General features: G+C 38.1%; 1 protein-coding gene across 2 annotated transcripts in view; it reads left to right on the forward strand.

Annotated features, from left to right (window-relative positions):
* Positions 1 to 236: 236 nt before the first annotated feature.
* LOC121250191 (Fanconi anemia group D2 protein homolog) overlaps positions 237 to 26141 on the forward strand; it is a 38979-nt gene continuing 13074 nt past the window's right edge. The window contains exons 1-16 of one of the 2 annotated variants that reach the window (XR_005937729.1): positions 237 to 733; positions 1211 to 1661; positions 6232 to 6486; positions 6566 to 6778; positions 6871 to 7002; positions 7089 to 7218; positions 7309 to 7355; positions 7428 to 7529; positions 7709 to 7816; positions 9676 to 9818; positions 9924 to 10018; positions 10119 to 10197; positions 10285 to 10333; positions 10412 to 10492; positions 19676 to 19771; positions 19852 to 19952. Coding sequence is in view for 1 of the 2 variants with exons in the window: in XM_041149197.1 (XP_041005131.1) it covers positions 396 to 733; positions 1211 to 1661; positions 6232 to 6486; positions 6566 to 6778; positions 6871 to 7002; positions 7089 to 7218; positions 7309 to 7355; positions 7428 to 7529; positions 7709 to 7816; positions 9676 to 9818; positions 9924 to 10018; positions 10119 to 10197; positions 10285 to 10333; positions 10412 to 10492; positions 19676 to 19771; positions 19852 to 19952 (2420 nt within the window). In the remaining variant the exon portion in view is untranslated. The remainder of the gene's footprint in view (positions 734 to 1210; positions 1662 to 6231; positions 6487 to 6565; positions 6779 to 6870; positions 7003 to 7088; positions 7219 to 7308; positions 7356 to 7427; positions 7530 to 7708; positions 7817 to 9675; positions 9819 to 9923; positions 10019 to 10118; positions 10198 to 10284; positions 10334 to 10411; positions 10493 to 19675; positions 19772 to 19851; positions 19953 to 26141) is intronic. The other variant, XM_041149197.1, reaches the window with a different exon arrangement.

The raw sequence follows: 26141 nt of genomic DNA on the forward strand, positions 1-26141 counted from the left end.
GTGGTCCTTACAAAACTCACTCCACCATCTCATCTCACTACTATTCATAAATAATTCAACTCAGCTCAACATCCAAATTAGTCTTAATTTATAAAATTTAAAATCTATTTCTTAAGTTAAATTATGAGAATAGAATTTTTCAAAATAAAAAACACAAGGCTAAATTCTAATCCAGTCATACGACACTGATGTCCCGTACAAATTTTCAAAGTAACGTACATCCTACATCTGAGAATTCTTTCAAATTTGGCGCGGTTTCTAGCCTTTTCATGTCTGCGAGATAACCCATTCTCCATCATCTCTCTCTCCTGTAGGAGTGAGTAGTGACTGACTAGAAGAAACAAGCCCAGAAGCAGAGAAGAATCAGACACAGACCACCATAGTAACTAGTTAAGATGGTGCTTCTTCGACAGCAACAAGCCCCTTCGCGTAAAAGACCCTCCTCCTCCTCCCCCTTCGTTCCACCGTTCCCTCCTCCCAAATCCGCCAAAACCCTGCAGCAATACGATGTCCTGGAAACCGCCCCTGCAGTAGACACCATGGTGTCGGTTCTGGCAGACGCCGGGTGCACCCTCATCAACCCGGCGGGCCCACCTTGCCTCCCCTCCGATCCCCACCAGTTCCGCCGCCGCCTCCACCGCCTCTTCTCCTCTTCCCAAAATGCCCCTTCTCTCCGCTCCGATTTCCTCTCCGGCTTCTCTTCCTACATCCATTCCCCTCCTAATCTTCGCAGGTCAGTTGTTTTATATTTTTTATTGTTTTCTCACATTCTGATTCTTCCTGAACTTATGTTATGTCTAGTATCTCTTAGGCTCATTTGTCTTATGTTATGTTTTCCTTTCGACTTCCTAAGCTGGCTCCTTTTTTCTCATGTTTTCTTGGCAAGCAAACTGCCTGATTCTCTGGGATAGATTATAGGGGAGAGAGAGAGAGAGAGAGAGAGAGAGAGAGAGCATAGTATTCTTTTAACATGTTCGGCTTATATGCTTAGATAGAGAATCGTAAATTTCCAGTATTTTAATTTTGCGTTTTTCTTATTTTTCTCTGCGACCAAATGGTGGGTATTTTTAGTTTACCAAAACAACCAAACTTCTATTTGTAGTTTTAACTATGTTCGTCCAAAAAAAAAAAAAAAAAGACCATGTTCGATGTGAACTGTGAAGTATTTTTCCAAAATCTTAAAAAATTCCGGCTTCTTACATGTGTGCAGAGTTCTCATTTCTATAAATCCTGATGGTCTTAGTTCCACCAGAAGTGAGAGCATTGCCCGACATCTCTTACTGGTCCCATCTGTCCAACTAGACCTTCAGAGCATGCTCCTTGAGAAACTTCCAGAATATTTTGATGCATGTCCAGAACATTCAGGAGCGTCATTATCACTTGAAGATGATGTTGCTAGGCTTATTATTAATCAGTTTCGGTGGCTTGATTTTATTGTCGATCACAATGTCTTCACTAATAAATTGATGCAAGTCCTCTCGATTTGCCCTTCACACTTGAAGAAGGAGATCATTGGATCATTGCCCGAGATTATTGGTGATCAAAACAATAAGATTGTGGTTGAGGGCCTGGAACAAATGCTTCAAGAGGATTCCACTATCATTGTACCAGTGCTTGACTCTCTTTCAAACCTTAATCTGGATGATCAGTTGCAAGAACAGGTTTTCCATAATCTCTTCCATTGAGTTTCTGGTACTAAAAATATATATTCAGGAAACAAGTATTTTCGTCCTATCTATATTGTTGTTTAGGTTTGTAATAATGCAAAACTTGACACATGATTGAATTCAGCTTAATAAAATGAAGGTTTCTGCTTTTTCACATCCCCAACAATAATAAGTATGAGAAAAACTTGATTTTGTTCTCTGCATTAAGATTTACAGAAATCTTTTTTTTTTTTTATAAGTAAGAAAGACAATTTTATTACTTCGAATTAAATAGGCGATGCCCATGTACACAGAAAGTATACAAAAGAAAACACCTAAATACATTCTAAGAAGCGGAAAATGATAACAAAAGATCATGAACAGAAGCTCCATTAATTACTAAAGCAGAAAACCAAAGCAATGAAGAGTGCACAAAAAAATTCTGAAGTTCCTCCACAGTACGCTCTTATCATTGAAACACCGCTCATTCCTTTTCATCCAAATACACCACATAAGACACAAATGAACCATCTTCAAAACCGCATCCACTTGAGAGCAACCATGTAGCTCGTTCCAACACACTAGAAGATCAACCACTCTCAAAGGCATCATCCAAGCCAACCCTGTTAGACAAAAATTTCATTCCACAAAGCCCTTGCCACAGTACAATGCAAAAGTATATAATTCACAGATTCCCTATGGTTCTTACACATGAAACACCAATTCATAACAATAAGACCAAGTTTCCTCAAATTATCCATCGTCAAGATTTTCCCAAGAGATGCAGTCCATATAAAAAAAGCAACTTTGGTAGGCACGTGAGATCTCCAAATACTCTTCCAGTGAAAAGGAGGACTACTCTGATCAATCAACAGCTTATAATACGAACGAACAGCAAACTTTTTACTCCACTTGGACTTCCACAACATCCTATCCCCATCATTACCACCAAGTCTCAAAAAGTATAAAAAACTGAAGAAAGCTGAAACTTAATCAATTTCCCAATCCTGAACAGCTCTTGTAAAATAAACATCCCACTAAAAAGATCCATTAGAACAGACTAGCAGATCAGAAACATATGCATTCTGATTAGAAACCAGACGAAAAATGGCCGGAAACACCCTATTGAGGTCTCGATCACCACACCAAATATCAAACTAAAAACGAATCCTAGAACTCTCTCCAAGAGCATAACTAACATGTTTAACTAAACTCTCCCAACCCTTTCTAATGAACTTCCAAAGACTTGCACCATATGCCCCCTTACCTCATTAGAGCACCAACCCCCCTAAGCCCTACCATATTTCCAATCAATAACCTCCCTCCAAAGTGACTACCCTTCTGATTGATATCTTCATAACCATTTCCCCAACAAAGCTTTATTGAAAATCCTCAAATTACGAACCCCCAAACCTCCATTCGAAATAGGAGAACAAACTTTATTTCAACTAACAAGATGGAATTTAGTTTCCTCTCCCATTCCACCCCACAAGAAAGAATGAAATAACTTCTTGATCCAGTTTGCCACCCCTGTAGGCAATGGGAATCAAGATAGAAAATAAGTGAGAAGATTGGAAAGGGTAACTCTTAATTAAAGTAATTCTGCCCCCTTTTGATAAATACAATTGCTTCAAAGCAGCCAATTTTTTTTCAATTTTCTCAACAACCTTATCCCAAATAGCATTAACCTTAAAAGATGCCCCAACGGAAGGCCTAAATATTTCATTGCCAGAGAAGCAACTTTACAACCCAAAAAACTCGCCAAACAATTAATGTTGCGCACCTCCCCCACCGGAACCATCTCAGACTTTTCAAGATTCACCTAAAGGCCAGAGACATCTTCAAAACATAATAACACAGCCCTTAAGGCTTGAATTTGACACGATTCGAATAACAACAAATAAGAGTGTCAACTGTAAAAAGAAGATGAGAAAGTGTGATAGACCCATTATTGGCATTTTCCACCCAAAAACCGGATAGAAAGCCCCCCAACAGCAGCCTCTGCCATTCGACCCAACACCTCCATGATAATAACAAAAAGCAAAGGGGATAAAGGGTTCTCTTGTCTCAAACCACGATTAACATAATTTCTCATGTAAACGGGTTGAATTAATCCATATAACCCATTTGACCTGATTAACATAATTTCACATAAAAATTAAAATCTGTATTTATTAGTTGCCACAATATCAAAAAATAATAATTAGACTACCCACTAATAAAAAATATCAATATTTTTCAGATTTTAACTTATAATAAAATCAATATTACAATCTCAATATTAACAAATATGAGTATAGGTTCATAATTACATTCTCAACAATAAAAAGATAAGCATATTGAAAAATACCAATATTACAATCCAACAATAATAAAATTGTGACTGTGAGTAAAATCTAAACGGGTCATAACGGGTTGGTTTTGTGTTAAGCTGGTTAACCCGTTAATGACCTGTTTATAAATCGTGTCTTAACGGGTCAACCTGTTTTGACCTGAACCCGTTAACATCATATCCAAACCCGCTAATTTCGTGTCGTATTCATGTTGGGTTTACAAGTCGTATCACATATTTCCACCCCTAGGTTATAGGATTCATTTTTGGTTTGATATTTGGTGTTGTGTTATTGTTATGGATAGTTTAAGGAAGTGTGATCTTGTTATGGATTGTCGTTTCATGTATAAGAAGCTTGGAGAATCTTTGGATCATTTACTTCTGCATTGTGAGGTGGCAAGGGCTTTGTGGGATGGTGCTTTTTGTAGAGCCAAGTTGGCTTAGGTGATGCCTTTGAGAGTGGTTGATCTTCTTGCGTGTTGGAACAAGCTATGGTTGCTCTCAAGTGGATGTGGCTTGGAAGATGGTTTCTTTGTGTCTTATGCGGTGTATTTTGATGGAAATGAATGAGTGGTGTTTCAATGATAAGGAGTGTACTTTGGAGGAACTTCGGAATTTTTTTGTGCACTCTTTATTGTTTTGGTTCTCTGTTTTATGTGTTTTCTTTTGTATACTTCTTGCGTACATGGGCATCACCTATTTCATTCAATTTAATAAAATTGTCTTTCTTACTTATCGAAAAAAAAAAAAAAAAAAGGAACACCAGGAACACCTTCCTTATACGACTATCTAACCATTCATTAGCAACAAATATAGAATCAAGGATTTGTCTCCCCCAAGTAGAGGCATTTTGGTGGTGAGAGATAATTTGCTCCATCACCATACTCATACGATTAGCAAGTACTTTCGAAATTATCTCGTAAACCCCACTCACAAGGCTAATAGTACAAAAATCCTTTAACTCAAAAGCCTCTGTTTTATGAGAAATGAGAGCAATGAAGGTCGCAGTGAGAGATTTTTCAAACTTTTTAAAAGAAAAGAACTCCTGAAAAACCCACATCACATCTTCTTTCACAATATCCCATCAAACATGGGAAAAGATCATTGAAAATTCATTCGGACCAAGAGCTTTATCTTTAAACATTCCACTAACTATCTGAAAAAACTCATCTTCGTCAAACAATCTCTCCAACCAACTTGCACATCGAGGATCAAGAGAATCAAAAGCCAAACCATCATGTTTAGGCCTTGAAGAAGCTGGTTTAGTGAGAAGACCTTCATAATAATGTGCGATATTTTACTTATAAAACAAAAATAATGCACAATATGATCTTGAATCTCATGTTGAAGATAATCTCTCCAACCAACTTGCACATCGAGGATCAAGAGAATCAAAAGCCAAACCATCATGTTTAGGCCTTGAAGAAGCTGGTTTAGTGAGAAGACCTTCATAATAATGTGCGATATTTTACTTATAAAAAAAAATAATGCACAATATGATCTTGAATCTCATGTGGAGATGAAATCACACAATTATCAGAATGAAGCAACTCAATGGCATCTCTATGCTGATGTGAGTTGACCATTTTGTAAAATACTTTAGTGCATTTATCCCCCTCTTTCAACCAGAGAGCCCTTGATTTTTGCCACCAAGAAATCTCCATCGACAATACCCTCTCCAGATCAGCCACCACCAATTTTTTTTCTCCACAAAATCTCCTCAAAAGGAATCCCTCTCCTCCCCAACCTCCAAAACATGCAACTCTAATAGAGAATATTTCTGGCTGTCAATATTCCCAAAAACTTCTGCACTTCACTTCTTTAAATCGAGTTTCTAGGCTTTGAGCTTATCATCAAGGATAAAACTCGGAGTACTCGAGAACTGATAAGAAGACCACCAACTCCTAACCTTATCAACAAAACTATTAGGTCCTAACCACATGTTTTCGAACTTAAAATACCTTTGACCTACATGAATACCACCACAATCCAGCAAAATTGGGAAATGATTCCAAAATGCGCGAGACAATCTCTTTTGGCACAGCTCCAGGTACTGAACCTCCCAAGAAGGAGAAACAAAGAAACCTAATAGTGCATTGGGCCTTCCAATGAAATATGGAGTCTCGGAAGTTTTTAGGATATGGGGAAATAAGACAAGTCACTTAGTTGAGTTGGAGCTTCTCGTTTAGTTTGCAGTTCTAAGAATCTTGTTTTGCCATATGTCTAAGTTCTCTCTCGCACTTCAATTTGTAGGTAATTACCATTGCATTATCAAGCATCCGAACAATTGATGCCGAGCACATGCCATATCTACTTAGATTTCTGCTGCTTTCAGCAACACCAGTGAACATTCGGAGAATAGTCTTACATATTCGTGAGCAGTTAAAATTTGTTGGACTATCAAATTCTTGTGCATCACAACACAACAAACTCAAAGGAAAGTCACTAGTAGACAACACAGAGGCTTCTATTCTCGATGCCTTAAGATCAAGTCTACGATTCAGGAATGTATGCCCTCCACCATATTATATCTTCAGAATTGCTATTTGAATTTAATGTAACCTTTTGAATTTGTTGCTATGAACAGTTTCTCTGTCAGGAGATTTTGAAAGAATTGAACTGCCTCGAGAAGCCTCGGGATCACAAAGTCATTGACATATGGCTCCTTGTGCTCATATATGGTAATGGTGAGTCCCTGCAGAAGAGCATTGAAAAGATGTTCAAGAAGAAAATTATTGAAGATTGCATTCAGGAAGTTATGCTCAACCAGTGCATATGTGGGAATAAGGAATTGGTTCAGGTGTCTATAACAATGATTTCGTTTAAGGATTATTTCATTTCACTTTTATATATTTTGAATTTCTATCTGGGTGTCTCATTAATTTTGAATAGGATTATTTCCCGTCGTTTCTTTCCTTGTCTGAGTACCTGTTGGCTTGCAAAGAACAAAGAGCTCGGGAGTTTGGCATTCACATGTATATTTGTCTGTTCGAAGAGTTCCTTGATAATTATTCAAGACAGGAAGTAAGCAGCTTGATAACTAATTTTGTGATTTATTTATGATGGAAAGTAAAGTTTTCTGGGAACTCTTGGTTGTGGTTTCTTTGCAGGTTCTTGGGGCACTAGTTACCCATGTTGGATCTGGTGTAAGTTTTGAAGTGCAGTCTGCTTTGGAGACCATGGTTCTGCTGGCCTCCAAATATGCACATGATTTGCTTCCTCTTTCTTGTCACATAAATGGTATATTCTTTGTCCTGCCTAGAGTCATGTTCATTTTGTCAAGTTGTCAATTGCGAGATACCTTGATGTGTTCTTCATTTTGAAATCCAGGTATTTTGGATTACTTGGAGGGATTTAGTGTTGAGAATTTACACAAGGTATATTATTATGTCATGGAAATCAGTAAAGTGTTCTACTGCCATTGTTTCACTGGCTTTATGGTTGTGCAGGTTTATGAGGTTTTTAGCCATTTATCACTTTCAGCTCGATCAAATTCAGCTTCGTTTGGATCTTCTGTTGCAAATGAACTATTAATGATCATAAGAAAGCAGGTAGTGTAAAAGCCGATTTCGCAGGGAATTAATATGTCGTTTGCTTTTGTGGTCTTGAAGAAAAGAAGTGCTTTTGAGCGAATGTGTGGTATTGGGTATTTATGCTTTTGATGTAATTGTTCTCTTTCCCATCTTTAATAATTGTGAAGTGACTAAATATATGCTGCCCCTCCCACTAGGTAGGCAATCCAGATCCAAAGTTTAAGAAGATGGGCTTAATTGGAACTCTGAAGCTAGTTTCTTTTATGGGAGATAAAAGTAGTGTTTCCTATGGCTCCACATCTCAGGTAGGCCCTAGTAATATTTATATTGGAGATCTTCCATAGGTGATGGCACTGGGTGCTAATATGATTACTTTGTTGCTGACTTAGTGTATGGATTTTATTGCAATTAGTAAAAATATAGAGTATGACCACATATATAAAATGCATACAAATTTTTTCTTTTATAAAAATCTTATGGAAGCATGCATGCATACATACATTTATATGAATTAGTATGTACGTGTGTACGTGTGCCTGTGTGTATATATATAGTAGTGAGTGGGTAATATACTGTCTTACATGCACATATCCTGTATAAACTTCATTAATCTGTCAGATTCTACAACTACGTCATGCCATATGCTGTGGGTGTGTTTTAACATATTCATATTTTGTATAAGCATGCTTTTAATCTTGGTCATGTCTAGATAGAGGAAAAATGCGAGTTTTAAGGCTGCTAGAGGCTGCTGAGAGCAACCCTTTTTTGCAGTATTTTCGTGAGAACTTAGCAATTGCAATTCACAATGTGGAGGTTTCTAGCGAAGTTTGTGGCATGTTTCAAGGCTATTCTTGAGCATAATCTGACCTAGTCTTCTTGTTAATCAAGCCATATTCAGGCTTGCTTACGCCTTCTTCCTACAATTGAGAGGTTGTCACTAAGCATTCCTAGTGACACGGGAAGATAGGTCAAATGGCAAGGCAAGGCAAGGCAAGGCCATACTCCCATTGGGGAGGACATCGTATATTTAATATTTCATTTATCCACCATTAAATTAACTATAAACAGAGAGAAAAAGTAATATGAGAAACATGTGCTCAAGCACCCAACCTATGGTACAAAGGCAAAAATCAATATTTTCAGTCTTGGATCTCTTGATACTTGGCAAAATGATACACTGACAGAACGACATTGTTGTTTGTCACCCCAACACCAACCAAGAAATAGACTTTTCGTTTGGTTGTCTTCCTCAGATCATAACATTTTTCCAATGTGACACTGTCACAGAAACTCTAGTTGGTAAAGCGATTTATTTCAGTAATCTTTTGATTGGCCATGTAAACTAACTGAATATCTCCAATAACAACAAATAGGCTATAGAAAAATAAATCATGAACTATCCTGAAAATGGGAACAAAACAAAACAAAACACATCAGAAAAGACTTGTAAACTACCCAAGCAGCCAAACACAGCAATTGGGTTTTTTTTTTTTTTTTTTTTTTTTTTCAGTCAGAAGCTTGCCTTGTAAATATTGTCACTTTTGGCTTGTAGAAGGGCAAAACAACATATTTTTTTTCAACCCAGGAAAAAATACTGAGAAGACGACATTGTTGTTTGACACCATAATAGCAACCAAGAATTCGATCTGTTGTTTTGGTTGTCTTCCTTGCGTTATCAACATTACCGCTCCTCAAGTGCAGAAACTGTAGTTACTGAGATATGAAACACTGCTGTAATCTGCTGTAATCCAGTGGCTGCAGCAACAATTCTTCTAAGCCCCCGATAATGATAACGTATAACAAAAATTTAAAAGAAAATGCCAAATCATTCGTAGTTGATGATCTAGATGAACTCCGTTGTGTGAGGCACATCGATCTAGGTGTCGGAGAAAACATTGAGAACCAATAAAAAAGGGCAGGAAGTGCCCTGATACTGAGTTAACTAATGAAAAGAAATGGAAAACAGAAAGAAAATGCACAAAATTAATGTGATAAAGCCCATTATGATAATCTTACGACAGGAAGTGCTTGCTATATGCCTTCTTCAGTGTTGAAATTATATAAGAGCTGATGATCTTTTAGTGCCTTTGTATGCCAATGAGTTATTTGAAATGCAATAATATTGTAGGAGTGTGTTCACCATTCCTGGATTTTATGGGTACAGAAATCAAATTGTGAAGAGGCATTGGAACTTCTGAAAGCTTCACTGGAGTCTTGCAGACGGTACCCCTTACCATTGATACTGTTTTATGATGAACTGACCGCAATGTTGGACAATGGAGCTCTTCATACGTCAATTATGGAGCTGTAAGTTAAGTTTAACAAACTGATTTCTCTTATCACTAGTAGCAATACCAAGAAATGGCTTCATTACGTTTCATTTTCTCTCAAAAATTTGCTTGTATATTGTAGGATTGTGAAACATGTAGGAGAGTTTGAATCTGTTTTTCTGTCCGATCTTGATGGTGGGAAAATGCCTTTGAAGGAATCATATTGTGGTTTAGAAGGTAAGTTTTATGATTTACTCTGTTTAGTTCCCAAAATCATAAAAGAAAGTGGATTATCTTGGGCTGTAGATTGAGCACCTTTTCTGCTTATTCCTTTCAGGTGAATTGTGGATGAACTTGGACGGTGATATATCTCCTGTTTGTTTGAACATTTTTCCATTGGCTTCCTCTTCCCTGCAGTATTGTTTTGGCCATTCTCTCCCATGTATCTTCAGAACTTACCCAAATTTTACTGAATGCTGAAGTTAAAATTTTGTTTTGTGCAGGTCAGCTTCCTTGCAGTTTCTTCCTGCTAACTTCCTCTTACTATCCACTGTAAGTGCATGGTCCTTTCGGTAGTGGGAAACAAAATAAATAATGGAAAATTAATTGGTAGTTTCTATCTGTTGTCAGATTGAGAGGTCAACAAATCAAGGATCTCTTGAAGGAATTGATGCTCTACTTGGCTGCCCTTTACACCTTCCTTCATCTAAGGTCAAACCAATAAAAATGCCTTTCTTAATGTAATCAATTGGTCTCTATACCTTATGTGCCTTTTTACTATGTGTTTTAGAGCATAAAGGATTCAGATTATTTTAGCTTTATCAATGTTTCTTTCTTTATTTTTTTTTTTTTGGGGGGGGGGGGGTAAGTGAGTGATTCACTGATTATATTAGTGAAAAATGCCTGTGCAAAAGCATAGTGCATACCCTAGACCAAGACAGATCAGTAACAGGTTCGTAAGGTGGCCTAAACCAACTCGGATAACAAAATAAACTTCTTGGAGCTACCGAAGCTTAAGTTCATTCTCTGAAATGCCCCATAATCTTTATAGTTATCTAGTTTTATTGGGATGGCTTAAAACTACGAATGATGTTATATTTAATCTTCCCCGATGCATAATGTCATGAATAACATCACACACATTCCTAACTTTGCTTCTGAAAGTTCTAGCATTCCTTTCCATCCAAATAGCATTAACTGCAGCAGCTAGTGTCTTTTGTAAACCACCCCCATGGGAGATTTTCCTGTGAAGTTCTCACTCATCCATTGATTGTTCCTTCTCACCTTCAATAGATGATGGGTGGATATATTAAGCATAGCAAGTACCATATGCACTCAAGCAAGGGGCAAGAATAGTAGACAGCGTCAAGATTCTCATATTGGATAGTTTCATAAGCTTGCAACTTGTTTTGAGTGTTCAATATGTCACGGATCGCTAGCCAGACGATCTAGGTGTGATGGGGAGGTCTCAAGCACTTTTAACAGAAACTATTCCCCCAGGATCACTAGTCCATTGAAGCTGATCATCTCTCATAGGATTCTCATAGGATTGGGCTTAAGTCTGCTATTGATTGTGTTCTTGTCTCTATCCAATTCACAGATTGAGCGATTGGCCAATTCAACCCGTGCTGTAGTTGCTCGAACTGTTGCCTTCTTTCCTAACCCTGAATGAGACATTAACATATGGCAAGACGGTACTGATTGTCAAATCATAAGGAGATGGATGGTCTACTACCCATCCCATATTTAAATTTTCCTCAAGTTATTGATTTCAGCTTTAGAGTCTTACTTCATGCTTGTGAGCTTTCGCGATAGAGTTTTAGCTGCCAAAACCTTCACCTCTAATACAATATGTATGAATGGGGTTCCTTCTGAGGAGCTCTTTTTGAGAAACAAAATCAGTGGTGGCTGATCTTGAGAGGGTGTTGTTGATGGAGGAGATTTCATGGCAGCAAAAATCAAGGGCTCTTTGGATGAAAAAAGGGGATAAATGTACTAAATTTTTTCATAGAATGGCTAACTCACACCGGAGGAACAATGCTATTGAGATGCTTCATTCCAATAATAGTATGATTTCATCTCCATGTGAGATTCAGGATCTTATTGGCATCGTTATGAAGGCCTTCTCAGTGAACCAGCTTTTTGGAGGCCTAAACTTGATGGTTTGGCTTTTAATTCTCTTGATCCTCTTTGTGTGAGTTGGTTGGAGAGTGTTTGATGATGAGGTTTTTCAGGTGGTTAGTGGGATGGTTAAAGATAAAGCTCCTTGTCTGGATGGATTTTCAATGGTCTTTTTCCAAGTTTGTTGGTAGATTGTGAAAGTAGTTGTTGTGTTCAGGAGTTCTTTTCCTTTAAAAAGTTGAAAAATACTCGATGCTACTTTCATTGCTCTCATTTCTAAGAAACTTGGGGCTTCCGAGTTAAAGGATTTTCATCCTATTAGTCTTGTAAGTGGGGTTTACAAGATAAAAGATCATTTAGAAGTTACTTGCTAATAGGGCTGAGAAAAAATCCGAAAATCCGACCCCGAATTCGACTCCTCTTCAACTCTGTTCTGCTCCGAGTCTATGTATACATCATAGAATTGCTACCATACATAATCAAGTATAGAAATAAGCTAGACACTAGTATTTAAATCAGTCTAGTATAATAAGTTAATAACACATATACTAATATTTAAGAGAATACCTTCACGCCGGTCGGGCTGTCCAACCTCAAAAAGCAGCCCTCTAATGACAGCTTGCCACATAAGTCGTTTAATCTACATCTCCTGCATTTGCCAACAACTGATCAAAAAATACAAGCTCTCCAATCTTTCTCCCATGCCTGACGGACTTACAAAAAAAGGAACATAATACTAAAGGGGAAAAACTTTCCATTTACAACGGTGGTAACATCTTCAACAAATTCATCTGTAGCTGCAGAATCGAAGGACCCAAAACAGCATTAATCCACAAAAATAAAATCCAAGTGAAAAAGAGAGAAAAGATGAAGAAACCCCCGCTGCGCCGAACCCCTGGTTTCGGCTTATTTCGGCTTACTGGTTTCATGCAACAATTTGTGATTATTGGTTTGCATTCAGTCATATCCATGCAATCTGTCAAAATGTTATCCACTTGAGTTGTTTAATCTACATCTCCTGCTCTTTGTGACGGTGATTGCTCCGATTGTGTTTTACACCGACCGCGTCGCTACTTTTAACTCGTCTTCCTGTGAGTTTCTCTCCTCCTCCATCGGCTTATTTACTTGGCTTTATGGGTCCAAACTTAAAATGTTCCAAGATCTGTTTTTGCTGTCAATTCTTATGTCTCTATTGTAATACTTCATCAGTCCCAAGTTTCAATTTATGGCTGCGTTGGAGTTCATTAAAATTTTTTCATTGAGTCATTGGAGTTTCTATGAGATATATATTCTTTTCCTAGAGGCCCTTTTTAATCAGGCTTTTGTTGGCAGCTGATTCTGTTCTGTGTTTGGTTCTCTTTTTCATTTTTGTGGTTCCTTTGGTTTTGGCTATGGGCAAAGGGGAAAGAAGGATTTTATTTCAAATGAGTTTTAATCAGGTGTGGTCTTCTGTAGTGTTTATTTAGACAAATTTCCTACGTCTTAATATAAGTGGGGGGTTGTTATTTGGACAATTTCGGATGGGCTGTTCCGAAGAGGCTTTGAATATTTAAATCAGAAGCAAAGTTAGGAATGTGATGGATTGGTGCTATTTGTGTAAAAAGAATAGAGAATCAGTAGACCACTTATTATTGCATTGTGAGATGACAATGGTGTTGTGGGATGAGATCTTTGAAATAGTCGACGTCGCATGGGTCATGCCTTAGGGTGGTGGATTTATTGGCCTGTTGGAAGGAGATCCAAGGCTGTCCTCAAGTGTTAGCAGTGTGGAAGATGATTCTGTTGTGCATCATGTGATGTATTTGGTCGGAAAGAAGTGAGCGGTGTTTTGAAGATAGGGAGCGTAGAATGGCGGAGTTGCAGAATTTTTTCGTACACACTTTAATGCTTTGGTTTTCAGCCATTGTACTTAATGGAAACAATGTGCATGACTTCTTGTCTTTAATCTCTTGATCTTAGAATGCATTTAGGTTTCTTTTGTATACTTCCTGTGTACACGGGTTATGCCTATTTCATTTGTATCAATAAAATTACTTGTACTTATAAAAAAAAATATACTAAAGTATAATAACATGTAATTAGACACTAGAAAGTCTGATATATAATTAAGTTAGAAATAAGACATTAGTATAGTAACATGTAATTAGACACTATAGTATAAGTCTAGTGTAGAAATAACTAATAAGTCTAGTATAATAAGTTAATAACACATAATACTAATTTACTAAAGTATAATAACATGTTATTAGACACTGAAAATAAGTCTAGTGTAGAAATAAGTTGACACTTATAATATAATAAAATGTAATAGTATAGTATAATAACATGTAATTAGACACTAAAAATAATATGTAATACTATAGTATGATAACATGTAATTAGACATTATAGTAGAAGTCTTATATAAAAATAAGTCAGATATTAGTATAGAAGTAAATTAGCAGTAAATGATTTAGTTTTAGTTTTTAATTTTTTGGAAAAATTGAAATTTGAAAGCCCACAAAATTAATTTTTTAAAATGGGCTAAATATGACTCTAAAAGCTAAAGCTAAAAGCCCAAATTTGATTCCGCTTTGACAAGTTGGATTCGGAGTCGGATTTAGGGGAATCTGACTCCGACTAAGTTGGTGCTCATCCCTACTTACTAATCGTATGAGCAAGGTGATGGAGCAAATTATCTCTAAGCCCCAAAATGCCTTTATTTGGTGGAGAAAACTCATTGATTCAGTGCTTATTGCTAATGAATTTTTAGATAGTTGCATGAGGGAGGGTGTTCCAGGTGTTCTTTGTAAGCTTGACATGGAAAAGGTATATGATCACGTGAATTGGGATTCCCTTTTCTACATGCTTGGGAGATGTGGTTTTCATGTATTAGACATTGTGTTTCTATTGCCCGGTTTTTGGTGTTGGTTAATGGTAACCTTGGTGGTTTTTTCCATAGCTCTCATGGTCATGGTTAGAGACTGGGGATCCTTTGTCCCCATTCCTTTTTGTCATTATCATGGAGGTGTTGGGTTGGATGGTGGAGGCCGTTGTTTTGCTTTTTTTTTTTTTTTTTGGGGGGGGGGGGGGGGGGGGGGGGGGGGGGGGGATTTCTTTCAAGCTTCTTGGTAATCCTACTAATGGGTCTATTACACTTTCTCATCTTCTTTTTGTAGATGACTCTTATTTTTTGTAATGTGGATCGTGGTCAGAGTTATTACTTAAGGTGAATCTTGGAAAGTCGAGATGGTCTCGGTGGGAGTGGTGCACAACATCAATAGTTTGGCAAGTTTGTTGGGTTGTAAAGTTACTTCTTTACCTTTAAAATATTTAGGCCTTTCGTTGGGGGTGCCTTTTAAGGCTAATGCTATATGGGATGGGGTTGTTGAGAAAGTTGAGAAAATGCTAGCTGGTTGGAAGCAGCTATATTTATCTAAAGGGGGCAGAACTACTTCAGTTAAGAGTATGTTTTCCAATCTCCCGACTTACTTTCTATTGTTGTTTCCATTGCATGCAAGGGTGGCCAACCAGATCGAGAAGTTATTTCGTGTCTTCTTGTGGGGTGGAGTGGGAGAGGAAACTAAATTCCATATTGCTAGTTGGAATATAATTTGTTCTCCTATTTCGGTTGGAGGTTCGGGGGGTTCGTAATTTGAGGGTCTTTAATAAAGCTTTATTGGGGAAGTGGTTATAGAGATATCAATTAGAAGGGGAGTCGCTTTGGAGGGAGGTTATTGATTGGAAATATGGAAGTGCTTGGCGGGGTTAGTTTTCTAATGAAGTACGGGGTTGGGTGTGTTTTGTGAGCCATGTTAGTTATGTTGTTGGAGAGGGATCTATTTTGGTGTGTTTAATGGTGTTGGTTGATTGGTGGTAAGTTGAGGTATTGGAGGTCAGTTTTAAGTGTATCCTGACAAAGAGGGAGAATGGTTTTGCTTGGTTATTTGCTATGATTGTGCGGAAATGAAAATAAAGAATTTGGACATGCATGTCTCGAGTAGTCCGAAAATTAGGGTTATTGTACTGCCAAGTTAATTGCAATCGGTTAAAGGAGTGAACCTTGACTTTTGAATGTCTCAGGTTACTCTTTCTAATCTTCTGATTTATTTTCTATCGTTGTTTCCTTTGCTTGCAAGGGTGGCAAACCGATTGAGAGGTTGTTTTGTGCTTCTTATGGGGAGGAATTGGAATGGACGCTAATTTCTATCTTGTTTGTTGGGACAAGATTTGTTGTCCAATTTCTAGTGGAGGCTTGGGGCTTTGAAGTTTGAGGATTTTTAATATGGCCCTCCTTGGTAAATGGTTGTGGCTATATCACCAAGAGGGCCTATGGAGGGAGGTAATTGATTTGAAATATGGGAGAGTGCCTAGGGGTTTGGTGCCCTAATGATGTGAGGGGAGTATATGGGGTGGGCCTAAGGCAATTTATTTGGAAAGGGTGGGAGTTTTTGCCAATCGTATTAGTTTTTAGGTTGGAGTGGGGTCTTAGGATTAAATTTTAGCATTATGTTTGGTTTGGTAATTTTGCTCTCAGGATGGCGTTTCCAGCTCTTTATCGAATTCCTTTTGATCATGAGGCTTCAGTGTTGGATCTATCGGACTGCTCTAATGGCTCTCATTAGTGGAATGTTCTTTTTATTAGAGCTGCCCAAGATTGAGAAATTGGAGTCATTTCGGAATTCTTTAGCTTGTTACACTCTTCGAGTATTAGTAGTCATGGGGCGGATAGGTTGCTTTAGAGGCACACTAGGAGCAAGGAGTTTACTGTTCTATCCTTGTACAAGGTGTTGTCTTCTCAGAGTCATCTTTCTTTTCCTTGGAAGAGTATTGGAGGAGTAAGGTGCCTACTAAAGTTGCTTTTTTTGTTTGGACTGCCTCTCTTGGGAAAATCTTGACTACGGATAATTTTAGGAAGTGAGGACTTATTATCATGTATTGGTGCTATATTCGTAGGAAGAATGGTGAAAATGTGGATCACTTACTATTACATTACAAGGTGGCAAGGGCATTATGGGTTGAGATATATAGTAGGACCAGGCTTGCATAGGTGATGCCTTTGAGGGTGGCAGATCTTCTAGCTTGTTGGAATGGTCTACATGCAGTCCTTATGTGGCTGCTCTGTGGAGGATGATTCCCTTGTCTTATGTGGTGCATTTGGCTTGAAAGGAATGAAAGGAGCTTTAACGATAGGGAGTGTTCTTTGGATGAGCTTAGAAACTTTTTCTTTCACACTTTATTTCTTTGGTTTTCTGCTATTGTCCTTAACGGAACTAGCGTTCATGACTTTCTTGTATCATTTTCTAGTTCCTAGATTGTAATTAGGTGTTTTCTTGTGTATACCTCTTGTGCACTCGGACAATGCCTTTCATTGTGTTTAATAAAATTTTACTTTTACCTTAAAAAAAGGTATAGTGAAAGTGAGTAACATGTTTTTAGAATTCCTAACTCAATTTCTTTCTTGCACATTGTGATTTTTTCAGTGGTTTTTTCTGTTGTCTCATCTCCAATTAACGACACTATTTCACTCCAATTTTGAGCATGCGGAGTGGAGTCGAAGTTATGGGCACTATAGAGTCGGAAGTTTGTAATAACCTAGGGAAACCATTAATCACATCTGCGCTCTTATCAATATACTTGATGGGGGACTGGGGTGCTATAAACTTTCCCATTTGAATTCCTGACGTCCTCATTAGGGTCATCAAATCAAGAAGCAAAACCATGTCAAAATGTTAAATCAGAACAATTCCATATTTCGAGATCTAATTCAAATTAATAAAATTGTTCGAAGCACAAGATGTCATAGTATTATTATTTCAGAACGTTAAGTCAGTATTTCACCTTTTCTGTCAACAGAGTTGGGTGCAGATGTTGCGTAGTTTGGATTTTTGGTGCAAGCATTATACTTGCTAACTTGTTTGTTTGTTTGTTTTTCCCTTTTTTCTTTCTTATTCATGGACTTTGTAATTGATTTTGAGAAGCAAGTGTGAAGCACTATGGTCTCCTTTGTTTGCATGTGGAAGGGCTTGTGATCATATAGGTAGCTTTCTTTGCACATAACTCTTTTTTTTTCCCTCTTAATATATATGCTCATTAAATTGTTATGAGATTTTGGATTGTATTGTTCTATTTATTTTTCATGCTGCCTGGTTATGAGACTCCAGTGCACTACAGTCCAGATGGTTAATCTCTGTTTTGATTTTATATATTTTTTTTCACGAAATTGGAACAAAATTAACTCAACCATTACGACGTAAAGATGATTTTGTAAAAATGTTGGCAAATTGGTCTCCAGACTTCACGAGTATTGTAGCTTTTAATATTTATAGTCCTGCACTGGTTATTAAAGCTTATTTTGTTGTGTTTTGGCTTACCTAGTAAATTCAGCTTGTCAATGCTGCTGGGTATGCCTAGGATGAAAGACGATGGAACCAAAGGGTTAAAGGGGGTAGAATCACTCTTATTAAAAGTACTCTTTCGAATCTCCTAACTTACTACCTTTCTTTATTTCCTTTGCCTGCAAGGGTGGGCAACCGTATTGAAAAATTATTTCGTACATTTTTTGGGGGCAGGAATGCGTGAGGAGACTAAAATCCACCTTGTTAGTTAGAATAGTGTTTGTTCTCCTGTTTCAAATGGTGGTTTGGGGGTTTGAAATTTGAGTAGTTTTAACAAGGTCTTGTTAGGGAAATGGCTGTGGAGGTATCAATTGGAAGGGGGGGACCTATGGTGTTCTGAGGAGGTTAGGGGGACCTATGGTGTGAAAAGAAATTTATTAGAAAGGGATGGGAGAATTTTGTTAAACACATGAATTGTGTTGTGGGCGAAGGTTCAAGGATCCGTTTTTGGTTTGATACGTGGTGTGGTGATTGGGCTCTTTTTAGTGTGTTTCCGGTTATCTTTCGGATAGCAATTCATCAGTATGCTTCTGTTTCTGATGTGTTAGTCCATTCCAATGGAATCTTGCAGTGGGATGTTGGTTTTACTAGAGTTGTACAGGACTGGGAACCTGATGAGGTGACTGATTTTTTCAGCTTCCTATATTCCTTGCTGGTTGGGGGTAATGAGAGGGATAAATTGACATGGAAGCATACGGGAAGTAAAAAGTTCTCGGTTCGGTCCTATTACAAGGTGTTGACTGTTCAGCATTGTTCTTTTCCATGGAAGCGAATTTGGAGGTCTCATGTGCCTTCCAAAGTAGCGTTCTTCATATGGACAGCTTTACTTGGAAACATTTTGACGATCGATAACCTGAGAAAGCGGGGTTTTGTTATGATGGAGTGGTGCTTCATGTGTAAGAAACATGGGGAATCTGTGGATCATTTATTTTTGCATTATGAGGTGGCAAAGGCATTGTGGGATGGTGTGTTCAGTAGAGTTGGGCTGGTTTGGGTCATGCTGATGAAAGTAGTGGATTTGCTTGCGTGCTGGATGGGGCTTCGTAGTTCTAAACAAGTAGCTATGGTGTGGAAGATGGTTCCTTTGTGTCTCATGTGGTGTATATTTGGTGGGAAAGGAACGAGCGGTGCTTTAATAATGAGCGCTCTATGGAGGAAATCTGGAAATTCTTTGTATTTTCTTTATTGCAATGGTTTTCTGCTTTAGGACTTGATGGAGCTTCTGCTCATGATTTTTTGTCTTCTTTTTCCCCTTGAATGTAATTAGGTGTTTTCTTTTGTATACTTCCTGTGTACATGGGCTTTGCCTATTACAATCATTGAATAAAATTTCCTTTTACTTATAAAAAAAAAAAGTATATTCACTTTTTTTTCTCTTGTCCAAAACCAATATCAGTACTTCTATGGAGCTGGCTGGAAATCTTTAACAGGGAAGCAGAAACAAATCGTGTGCCTATCTCTCTACTATGCCGCAAATTGGATAAGGGAACTGGTAAATTCATGAAGTTTTCAATTGTAACTTTCATGTTTGGATGGGTCCTTATTAATACTGCGGTTTGCTTCCATATGTAGCTCAACGCCTTTTGTACAGTAGTGGGAAGGATTGCATGTACAAGTCAAGCTACAAAGGATGACACTGTTTGTAAGCTATTGAATCGTTTAAGGAATCTTGTGTAAGTTCTACCACTCTCAATCCTTTACAATACTTGCTGCTGTTGCTAACATTTTTGGGCTTGGGGGTATGTTCCCCCTAGGTCTAAGGGTTCAAATCCCCTTGGGTGCAAACAATTTTTAGAGTTCATCGGATCGGAGGATTTTTCCCTTGAATTACCCTAGGTGCACTTGTGGGAAACCCCTTGCCGAGGGCCTGTGAACCCCTAGGATTAGTCAGGACGCTGTTTTGCTGGTGCCAATCAAAAAAAAAAACAAAACTATGGGCACTAATTTTTGGAGTATGCTTAGAAGAATCTATAGATGGGCTGGGTGTGTCCATTGCTTTCCTATTCCAACCTACATTCTTTACACTCACAAACTAGCTGAAGCTCACACTTACATGGAATTCTATCTGACTCAATTAATTTCAATTGATTCTGATCGAGAGATTCTATAATTACTAGATAGCTGGAATGGTGTGAAATATTAAAATGCTGAGTTTAATTTTAGTACTTTTTTATGGTGAACTTTAAGGCTATTACATTTTTACCATGGTGGTAACCATTAATTCAGTAATAAGTGTCACCATGATGTTACCAATGTCAAAACAAAGGCAAGAGAGTTGCTGGATGTTGCGAAACAACCCAGGAAAAGTATCAGCCGCAGCTGGGCTATGACCTAAAAATACCAGTCAAGATGAGGCTTCCGTAGAATCACTTATAAAGCCCAATTTCACCTACTAAGTAGCCAATGCAGGACTTTGCACACATGGCTACATTTATAACCCACCTACTTTATGTGGATTATCCATATTCCCAATATGAGACTGGGTGTCACATGTTGCAGGGTTTACATATAAAGACTCAAAACACTGAAACAAATAATAACAAAACTCTAAAACTATGCGGGTTTGATCATTTAACCCATTTAGGGCTTCCAAAAATTTAAAAGCAATCCGACTAAAAGACTAAAAAGAAACAACCTTACATAGAGACTCCAAATAGACTTCTAACTCTTTGACCTGTCAAAATTACAAACTCAAAAAGACAAAAACCTCAAAAGATGATGACTCCTAATATAATAAAGAATAATGCTACATACCTCTCTCTCATCCCACTATTGATAAGGTGGCATTTCCCATCAACCTTTGAATTTTTGTCGTAGAAAAATAAAGGATGATCCAAGAGTGATAAAAGTGCCTCATTTTATACATGTGACACCTCCATCCGAAACTCCACATGCAAGTCTGGTGATTTCTTCTTATTTGGCTAATATTGGAAATATATGGCTGGACTTGAAAGAACAATGAGGCTTTATTTTTATTTTCCTATTTTTGGGCAAGATTGGGATCATTGTCTTTCTTGATAAATAATTTCTCTAACGAGTAGCACAAACTGGCCTGGATTATTCTCCTAGAATGGGAGAGAATTCGTTCTCCAATTGTTTTCTTTGGACTTGGGTCATTACTATTATTGTCAAGTAAAATGGAATTTACCATTTGAAGTAAAGTCTTGGAATTAAGGTGACCTAAATTATTGTACCACATCTGACTTCTACTTTTGACCTCATTACAAGTGAAAGAATACAAATTGGATTCTCAAATCGCTGCAGGTTTGGGTATGTGTGGAGTAAAGAGTTGTGTGCTTTTAGGCCCCTTTTGCTTTCATCATCCCTGAAACTTATCGACCAAGCTTAATTCTCTTGGTATTTTGGCACAGTTCGTTTGGTGGAATGAAAGAATCAGAATGCCTTGTTAGGTTTTAGTCTCTTATCAATTCTTCACCCCTTTTATTAATTATCTGTTTTTCTCTCTCTTCCACTCATTTCTCAGTAAAGTTCTGAATTCCCAAATTTTATCTCCTAATTCAAGCCCAAGTCTTTGTGTATTCCTTTTCTGGTAGGATTTGTTTGTCTTAACATGGTAATTGGCTTAAGTGTAATGATACGTTATCTGTGAAAGGATTGTATAAGTAATATTGAAAATGTATAGTTTTACATTGTTAGAGGACATGGTTGTAATTATTGTAATCTGTGAGGGTATAAAGGTCAATAGTATGTAGGGTATATATATGGTTGTATATCAGTGAATAAAGTAGGTTTTTGTCCCATGTGTTTGTACATGGTATCAAAGATCCCTTTTGTCGGACGGTGGTTCACTCCGAAATCTGAGTTCACTGTTGTCTGAACTCGTCGGAGTGTTTTCCGGTGTAGTATCCGAGTTCACCGTCCCCGCCATCGTCTTCTGCGCATTCTCCCTTTGTTGTTGGTGAACAAAGGTGTTTGAAGTGGTTTCCGGCCACTCTACGACATCTTCTCCGGTACTGGGCACCAAGGGTGGACTTGCCAGCCTTGTTTGTGGTTATCGGCATTGTTGCCGTAGGCAGAAAGGGCCTTCGTCGCCGGCAAAAGGCTGAAGCCCTGTAGTGTTTGGTTGCAGGTATAAGCTATCAAATCCTTGAGTTTGAATAACCAAAACCTGGAGTAAGAATGTATTCCTATCCGGAATAACACATTTTTAGTAACACGTATACAGTATTCTTATCCTCGTTTAGGATAACTTATTCTTGTTTCAGCTCAGTTTTTAAACCGGTACCGGTTTAGACCCGTTCAGGCCGATATAGACTGATACAGAGCCGATTTTGGCTGATATAGGCCCAATTTCGGCCGATACAGGCCGAAATTTGGTTATTCAAGTTGTTTTTTTCGGGTACTTGAGTTGGGTTTCCAGTTTTCCAGATCGTATTCCCCAGTTTTTCATACATATTTCATATTTTGTGTGAATTTTCTATCTCCAAGTAGAATTGTGATATTTTTTCTGCGCCTATGGCAACTAAGTTTGAGTCACAGTCGCTTGCACTAAACTTTAATATGCCTACGACTTCCGTGAAGTTGGATGGAAAGAACTTTATGTTATGGTCAAAATTTGTTACAATATTTTTGAAAGGTAAGGGACTTTCTAGCCACCTAGTTGATCCAAAACCTGACTCAAATAACTCTACATTTGCTTAAATATTGTCCTTGATGTTGACTAGTATTGAGCCTAATATTTGCTCTAGTTTGATCCATTTTGACATTGCCCAAGAGGTGTGGAGCCATCTCAAGCATATGTATTTGGGTGCTGGGAACACAACCCGTATTTATGAGCTATCTAAGCAGTTCTTTGGGTTGGAACAAGGTACTTTGGGCCTGGAAGAGTATTATTCTCAAGTGATGAGCATATGTGAAGAACTCAAGATGTATCAACCTATCACTTCTGATGTTTCACGTATGCTACAACAACGTTAAGAGTTTAATGTTGTTTGGTTTCTTGTTGGTTTAAAACCTGAATACGAGTCGGTGCGGTTTCAAATTTTGGCGAGTCCACAACTTCCTTCATTTCCTGATGTGTTCTCCCGACTTCAACGTGCCACATTATCTGGGCATGGATCTTAGTTGTCTTCTGATTTGATTAGTGAGAGATCCGCTCTAGTTGCCTCTTATGTTGCTCCTGTTGGGCGTGGCGGCCGAAGTGGTAGAGGTGCACGTTGGGAACATGATGCCAAAGGTAATCGCACTCGAGGTTGAGAGCCTCGTAAGTGCACCCACTGTGGTCGCACTAACCATTCGGTGGACTATTGTTGGGATCTACATGGTAAACCATCTGGGTTTGCTAATCAGGCCATTTGCCAAGATGCTACATCACAGTCAACGAGCTCCAACCCAGCTCCAGATATGATTAATATATCGAAGATGAGTATGAACGGTTTTTGGGTCACACACGGGCTTCATCTTCCATAACTACTCTTACCTACTCAGGTATAGCATGCACATATCTTGTCTCATCCACTCAAGGTCCATGGATCATTGATTCAGGAGCTAATGAACATTTGACTAGTTTGTCTTCTGCCTTATCTAAGTTAAATACTATAACATCTCTAAAAAGTGTCACTCTTGCTAATGGTTCTCTTGCTAAAGTTATAGGCATTGGATCCACTAAGCTCACTGACTCTATATCCTTGCCATCTATCCTATATGCTCCTAGTTTTCCCTTTAGTTTGTTGTCTATTAGTAAGATTACTCAAAATCTATCCTTGCCATCTATCCTATATGCTCTTCATGTATTTTTCATGATCTCAAGACGGGGGGTACAAGATTGGTACGGGGCATGAAGCTGGTGGTCTATATTACCTTGATGTTCAACAGTCACCCACTCGAGCCCTGACATCCCCCTCATCATCTGCTTTTGAATGGCACTGTCGCCTTGGTCAACCCCTGCCGCTTGAAGTGTCAAGTTAGGAATTTGGGAAATGTATCTCCCTTTTTTTGTGAAGCATGTCAACTTAGTAAACATCATCGTGTATCTTTTGTACCTCGTATTGATAAACAAGCATCGAGTCCTTTTGAATTGATTCACTCTGATAAATGGGGAACAATCAACATTGAATCAAACAAGTTTCAGCATTTTGTTACATTTGTTGATGACTACTCTCGTGTGACATGGTTGTTTTTTATGAAGGCCAGATTTGAACTTCTTTCCATATTCCAAGTGTTCTGGAAAGAAATTAAAACTCAATTTAACAAAAAGGTTCAAGTTTTGCGTTCTGATAATGCTAGAGAATATCAATCTAGTTCCTTTGCTACTTACTTAAGTAACAAAGGAATTGTTCATCAAACATCATGTTCATATACACCCCAACAAAATGGGGTGGCTGAACGCAAAAAAAATCATTTGTTAGATGTAACCCGAACACTTTTGCTACATGTGCATGTTCCTAAACGTTTTTGGAGTGATGGTGTTCTTATTGCTTGTCACCTTATTAACAATATGGCTTCATCCGTTCTTGGTGGTTCCTCTCCCTTCTCCATCTTGTTTCCTTCATCTTCACCATTTTCTCTGTCAAAATAGATCAAAGTTTTGTATGAATGGCCCAATCCCTTGGCCTTTGAGTGATCTGTATATTATATAGAAACTTTACAAGAGAACTATACATGGGAAGAAACTAATTGCCGAGTGATTCTAGCATTCTAGCCTTCTATGGAAACTATATATTTTGTCAATATGCTAACTGTACAAGCCTAAGTAAATGAAGTAAAGATAAAATAAGGAAAGAAGAATGATTAATGGACAGCATTGACAGCCCCCCTCAAATTGATGCGGGTTGATCAACAAGCATAAATTTGCTACTTAAGAAGCAATGTCAATGGCGAGTGAGAGCATTGGTGAAGATATCAGCAACTTGTAGTTCAGTGGAAACATGTGGAAGAGTGATAACACAAGCTTCAAATGCTTCACGGATAGAGTGACAGTCGACTTCAATATGCTTCATGCGCTCATGATAGACAGGATTGACCGTGATTTGAATAGCACTCGTATTATCAGCATGTAGAGGTGTAGGATCGGTCTCAGACAAATCTAGCTCAGCAAGCAAACCTCGAAGCCAAATAATTTCGGAACAAGCAAGAGACATTGCCCGGTACTCAGATTCTGTAGATGACTTAGAGACTCTGTCTTGCTTCTTACTCTTCCAGAAGATCAATGCATCACCTAAGAACGCACACCAACCAGTGATGGATCGACGTGCATCAGCACAACCGGCCCAATCAGCATCGTTATAAGCAGTAAGGTGAGGAGAATTGTCTGCAGGAAAGAATAAGCCACGGTCAGAAGTGCCCTGAACATAGCGTATGATCCTACGAACAGTTGCCAAATGAAGATGATGAGGGGTCTGAAGAAACTGGCTAACTTGCTATACTGCAAAGGAAATGTTCGGTCTAGTAATGGTGAGATAGACAAGACTACCCACCAACTTCTGGTATAAACTGGGATTAGCAAGTAAATCACCCTCCTCTTTGCGAAACTTGATATTCAATTCCATGGGAGTATCAACAGAGGTGGCCTCCTGTAGGCCAGCTGTAGCCACCAGGTCACTAGCATACTTATGTTGATTGAGTGAAATACCAGATGAACTACGATGCACTTCGAGACCAAGAAAATACGTGAGAGACCCAAGATCTTTCATATGAAAGGACTCAGAGAGATGAGTCTTGAGTTGGCCAAGTAAAATAAAATTGGAACCAGTAATCACAATATCATCAACATAAACCAAAAGAACAACAATACCCATGTCTGATTTCTGAAGAAACAAGTGTCATACTTGCTCTGCTTAATGAGAATTGTAATAAAGTGATTCGAAATTTATCAAACCAGGCCCTTGGAGTTTGTTTGAGAC

This window comes from Juglans microcarpa x Juglans regia, chromosome 2D (genome assembly GCF_004785595.1).
Source record: "Juglans microcarpa x Juglans regia isolate MS1-56 chromosome 2D, Jm3101_v1.0, whole genome shotgun sequence".
Classification (NCBI taxonomy): Eukaryota; Viridiplantae; Streptophyta; class Magnoliopsida; order Fagales; family Juglandaceae; genus Juglans; species Juglans microcarpa x Juglans regia.